General features: G+C 42.8%; 1 protein-coding gene across 1 annotated transcript in view; it reads right to left on the reverse strand.

Annotated features, from left to right (window-relative positions):
• Window positions 1-6,297, reverse strand: part of RANBP3 (RAN binding protein 3) — a 2,163,070-nt gene that overhangs the window by 1,519,931 nt on the left and 636,842 nt on the right. The window contains exon 9 of the mRNA XM_044054814.1: window positions 3,313-3,431. Coding sequence (XP_043910749.1) covers window positions 3,313-3,431 — 119 coding nt within the window. The remainder of the gene's footprint in view (window positions 1-3,312; window positions 3,432-6,297) is intronic.

A 6,297-nucleotide genomic window follows, 5' to 3' on the forward strand; every position in this document is an offset into this window, starting at 1 on the left:
TGCTCAGAGAAGGGTTCTCTGGAACCTTGATTTTGCGGTCCCCCCACCTCTAGGGTGGCATCTGCCATTGAATCCTCTCTTCTTGTCTCTGGAACAGGAATTATCCAGTGCATCCTGGAAGGAAGAATGATTTCTGGAAACACATCTTCGCTCCTTGTTTGGTCTTTGTGAAATACCTCTTTGGAAAAGAAAACTTGATCCAGACTGTGGAAAGAGTCTTCCCTTCTTGCTCATTACATGCCAAAGTGTCCTTGATGGAGTGGGTGGACCCAGCAAAGGAAGCACTGGTAAAGAACACAAAGTTCCGCAAACCCACAATCATAAACAAACATGACACCTTATAGCTATGCCGGTACCTGCCCCTCAAGAGATGGCTTCTGCAGCATTGGAAATTAACCTCATTGAGGAATTAGTGAGGGATGTCAGAAAAGAAAACTTGTGAGACAACTTCTTGAGGTCTGCTGGGCCAATAACTCTAAGGGAAGTGGTGAGTTCTTTGACTATGTCCCTCTGGAGGCTGAAGTGTGCCAAGTAATTAACTGCCCTCAGTCAAAATGTAGCTGAGGGAAACGCACGCTTCCCATGCCAGTTCATCACCCGAGATAGGGGACTAAGGAACTTATCTGCTTGTTTGGGTACTGGTTCCACAGTGTCGGGCTCCTTCAACACTCTGCTGGCGATAAGATTAACTTGTCAGCAGGGGGAGACACCCAGGAAGTATACGGGCCCATCCCAAAAGCCTTCAGGAACATGGACTCCTCCGAAGACAGGGGATGGGGAGACCATCCGCCCTTCTACTTCAGGATATCGAGGATGTTCCCAAAAGAGACATCGTCGAGCGGCGACTAGGAGACAGATCTTTCATCAAGGTCCATGTCCTCAGAGACACTGTGGGGGAGTCCAAGTGCCTCCTCCTGCACTTTTTCTTATGAGGTACCTCCTCCATGGGGGCTCCGGGCAGGACTCGGAAGATGCAGGGACCCCATGAGGGGGGGAAACACCCTGAAGGCTCAAACAGGAGGGCTGACCCTGGACAGGATGGGACGCCTCACCACCCAAGTTATAGAGAGGCAGGGATGGACCCAGGCAGGTGGGAGATGTAGCTCCAGTCCTGGAGAAGGTCCTCTCTAACACTCAGAAGACCGAGTGGCCAGATGCAGTCCTGTCCCCAAATCTTGGAGGGTGAAGTCTCCCTAAGAGGAGGAATGAGCTCCAAAACAACAGCACGACCCGTGGAGCTGCAGAGGGCATTTGCCCCAATGAAAGATCTGTCCAAAAAGACTGGACCCGTCCCTGTGGAACCAGTGCCAATCACTCTAGCACTGGGTCCACTCTGGTCCGAGGGTGGAGGTGCAGAGCGGGCCAGGGACCCTGATGAGGTAGAGAAAAGGGGAATAGCCAACATAGTTGGGATTTGACCTCTGGTGTTTGGATCCTGAGATTTTGAAGCCCCTGGGGTTGGAAGAGAATGGCGAATTGGGATTGGAGAAGCACCCCCAGTCTGATGGTCAGTGGGTGCCAGAAGCCCCAACTCTATTTGGGCTTTGAGGAAGCAGCTCATCATCAGAAGGCAACTCCTGGGCGATCTGTAAGAAGTGGAGGAATGGGTAGAAATTGCTGGAGAACATGAGCATCTACGCCAGTGATCTGAAGTTCAGCTCCAGGGTCTGGGAGCTGACTGGAATAAATGCCTCGAGGAAGCTCTGATGAAATGGCAGAGTGGAAGGAGAAATCAGATCCTACAAACCGGGTGGATCCGAGGCTGGCCTAACCTTGATCGGATCTGAGGAGCCCTTGGATTTGGAGGAAGAGTCAAAGGATCTCAGATCAGAAGACCTCTGATCAGAGGGAGCCTGGACTGGAGTCTGATCTGGGGATCTAGGAGCAGATAGCCATGACTTTTTAGAAGCTACTGAGGGGATGGAAGGGGTCTTCCACTTGGGGTCAGAAGAGGAAGCCTTATGAGGGGAAACATAAGCCCCCCCCACATCATGCTTTAAGAAGCAGGTTGCTGTGGCACTGCGCCAAAGCCTTGGGGTTCAATGTGGCACAAATGTCACATTCAGCTTCCAGGTGAGGAGCCCCTAGACAATACAAACGCTCCTTGTGCGAGTCAGCATTGGGCATCTTCCGAGTGCATAAGGAGCACTTTTTAAACCCAGAGGGCTTTTCAGACATTGTAATTTGAACAGGTACAATACAAACACCTAGCGACTAACAGGAAAATAGGGCACCAAAACCCCAACTAACAAGGGAAACTACCCAAACTCACAAATCTAAGTGAGGGGAGATAAACTAGTAAAACTACAGCTAAAGATAAACTAGAAAAAAAGCTAACCCGCAACATTAAGCTAAGCTATAACAAAAAAAACTGAGCTAATTCACTTAAATGAAAGCAAGAGCTGAGGATCACATCTGTAGCAAAACGCTGATCAGGGGGTTAAAGAGCAGCAGGAGATTATAGGAGAAGGAGAAGCTTGAGCCTTGGATCTGTCTATGCTAAAAGTTGCCGGCTTAGATATGATGTCAGATCCAAGTCCCTTCTGTGAAGAATGATGTCATGGAGAACATTAGCTCGCATATTATACTGTAGTCTTGCACGAAAATGGCACACTTTTACAGTTTTCTGCTGTACACTAAAAACTGGCACACAGCTGTGTCCATACTGCAGTCACATCTGATATCGTGTTAAATGTTTAATTACTACTTTAAGAGGCTGTAACAAAGCAGCTCAATAAAAGACTGCAAACCTACTTCTTTAACGTTCGCTACAGTACTATAACTCGCAGATCAATATATTCACATAACAGCCACAGCTGAGATAATGGGAAATGAAGTTGAGTAACAGCATCGAGAAAGTGTCTACTGTCTCTCACTCAGCATTTTCAAACATCCTAGACAACTGCTTCTTAGGATTACATGGAGTGAAGGTGCATGCTAAAAACACTATTAGCTGCCTTCCCTAAAATACAACCTTCTTGATATTCACTGGTATGTGTGCTAAATGCCTTCTTAGAAATCAAATGCTCTTTAAGAATTGCGGATTCAAGACTATAGAAGTAAATCCACAGTGGGCATAAAAACCTTGGCCTATGTAGGCAATATCAATCAAGTCCATTAAAAGCCCCCCCCCCCCCAAGTTAATACAGTTTCCTTTCACTATGCTAAGCATATTACATCATTCATCATTATACCTACTTAAAGTGCACAGTCTTACAACTATACATAAACCAAGCTATAGGCAATGCTTTCTCTGTAATACTTCCAGATGCCCTACAAAAGACTTAAATCGTTAGCACCTCTAGAACTCACCTCATTTGATGCATCAGAAACAACTTCTGAAGTTATTGTGTTGTTCAAAAGTGGGGGTGAGACGGGCTCCGTAGTATCGGGTTGTTTGTTTACACCATTCGTTCCAGTATTAGGAAGTACTGTAAAACATAAAAATACGTTATTAGGATTTATTTTCCTTGATCTGTACAGTCTAAGGGTGTACAGTGAAGGAAGGGGGGTAGGTTTGCCAGATGTATTACGAACAGTCAACTAGAATTTTATATACTGTGACTAGCCAGTCAATACTGCAAGGGGTAACAAAGCAGGCCTGTCTGTTCAGAAGTCAAAAACAACTGCTCAGCTGCTCCTTGGAGTAGTGGGATAATTCAAGACAACCAGAATCACATTTAGTGAAAATAGCATAGAAAAGGTGAACTTGCACAAGTTTCATCAGTTCACCTTCATGTTATTAAAAGGGAACTCCAGTCACATACATTTTAACTCCACCTTGAGTTTTTCTCCTCCCAACAACATGGTTCTCTTTACAATTTACTTACCAGAAACCAGACTATACTTAAATTAGCTTTTCATTTCTTTGCATTGGAATCAAAAGAAGGGAAAGTCCACCATCCCCTGCCCTGGAATCAAAGGAAGGGAAAGCTACCCCCAACCCTTTTAAGTTTAACTGCTCGAATATTTTGTCAGGGAGGAAGCAAAACAGTGCTAATGCACATACCTCACCCTATCTTTCTGGATAATGATCCACTTGTTAAGGATATCTTTAAGTACAACATGTCAACATATAACAGTGTTTTAGTCATACGCATAGCCCACTGAATAACCTCCATCAAGTCATACTCAAGGATTATGGTTTTGTTGAAGTGGACACTTGACAGAGTAAAGGGATATGTACACTGCACAGATTTAGTTTGTACAGCCTGAATGTGATGCTGTACACCAAAAAAAAAATCACCATCAGCAATATCACTCGAGAGTATGGATTTACAGTGAAGACAGTAGCATTTTAGTCTTACATACACAGCCAAGTACTACTACAACATGCTCATGGATTATGGATTCAATGGGGAGTTATGCTACAATGTAACAAATTAACAAAAGTAGCAGTGCAACTGCAGAAGAAAGAAAAAGTAATGCAAGAAAACACTTCTGCCTCAGTTAAAAAATAGTACTAAGCAAGCATTTAAAAATATGTTGACATAGACTGTCCTTTTTCTGTACTTCACAAAAAGTGAACTGATCAGAAGTTCTGAAAGACTGTCTTCTGTAAGGGAGAGTGCCAGAGTAGCTTGTGGACATCCAAGGCACAGAATATTCCTTCTCTCTCTCATTTTTAGGTCCTGGAAAGAAGATAGGGAGATGGAAAGGTTGGATTAAGGTAAATTTGGACACTGCAGGCATACATGAAGTATTAGCTGTTAAGAAAACCAATCTTTGCTGAAAATGAGAAGGCTGACTTACCATGAGAGCTCACACAAATTAGACTGAATTCATTGTCCTGTAATTGTTTCAGTGCTATTTTTTCTTTACAAGTCAAATTATGTCTTCTCTTTATAGCCCGATGGGTATAGATGCCTGTATTATCATATTATTTGAGAAATTCATCCTCAGTGAGTTTCATGTAAGCATCTACTAGAGGATGATTCACAGGAACAAAGCTGTTCATATGCTTAAAAGAAAAAGATACATGTGAGTGCATTCGTTCCACTTGCTTATCGCTGTCACCATAAAGTAATCTAAGTATGATGTTCCGACAAAACACCTTTAAATCTAGAATGGTATCTGCCATCCTACTTCTACAAGTACCAAATCCAAAAACAAATGCTCGGTGCCAATATAATTCAACCAAAGGATACAAACAAATGAAACATCAGCAAAAAAACCTTTGGAAGAATACTGCTGGATATCCAAAGTTTGTCAAAAGCAAAGTATCCAAAAGATGCTGGGTATCCAAAGTTGTTTATTAAAAGCAAAGTATCCAGAAGATTAGCGCTTTCGGGTGTTAACCCTTCGTCAGATAAAATACAAATAACACAGAGTACAATTTAAAATAATGAACATCCAATCGGATACTAGTAAAAAAACACCTGTTTTTCAGGGTGGGTTTCATAGGAATGACATCATTCAGGCCCGGCCTCCTGTGTGCCATGAGCTCTATGATCCATCTAGACTCTATTAACTCTGTCAGTTGTTTGATATCCCCCCCCCCTTCTGTTGAGTTTAACATTAGCTATGGCCCTAAACCTGAAACTATGAGTAGGATTATCTTTTACATGTCTAAAGCATTGTGTTTATCCATATTTCTAATTGCTGACATATGTTGTAAGACCCTTACTTTTAACATATTGTTAGTCTTGCCCACATAAAAACATGGGCAGGACTTGCAATCAGCCAAATAAACAACATCCTTCGTTCTACAGGTAGCCCTAGCCTTCAGTAACCATATTTTTCCTGTAGTGGGATGTGTAAAAGTTGTATCTTGATAGATATAGGGACAAGCCTTACACAATCCACATGGCATACTGCCAACTGGAAAGATGGAAGTGAAAGTATCAGCAGAGTGTTCTCCACACAAAATGTCTTTCAAGCTCTTATTTTTTCTATATCCAAACCTACGGCAGGGACCTACAATATCCCTAATCCTATCATCACTAGACAAAATATTCCAATTTTTCTTAACAATCTCGCCAATCTCTCTAATATTGCTACTATAAGTAAACATTATTTTGGATCCATAACCACCTGCTCCATCATGCGAGGATACCTTTATTGTGCTACCAGAGCGGTGTAACCATGGTTTATATTTATCTCCCCTCTTGGCCTTACTGTTTTGTGCAACCTTGTTGACCATGTCTTCATGATAACCCCTATCATGAAGAAAACCTTTTAACCTGTCTGTTTCTCCTTCAAAACAAGAATCCTCTGTGCAGAGTCTAGAAATCCTACTTATTTGTCCTTGTACTATATTAGGGAAGGTGTAGCGTGGGTGCATACTATCAAAAGACA

The sequence above is a fragment of the Protopterus annectens genome, chromosome 13.part0 (genome assembly GCF_019279795.1).
Source record: "Protopterus annectens isolate FY-2018-M chromosome 13.part0, PAN1.0, whole genome shotgun sequence".
Lineage (NCBI taxonomy): Eukaryota > Metazoa > Chordata > Ceratodontiformes > Protopteridae > Protopterus > Protopterus annectens.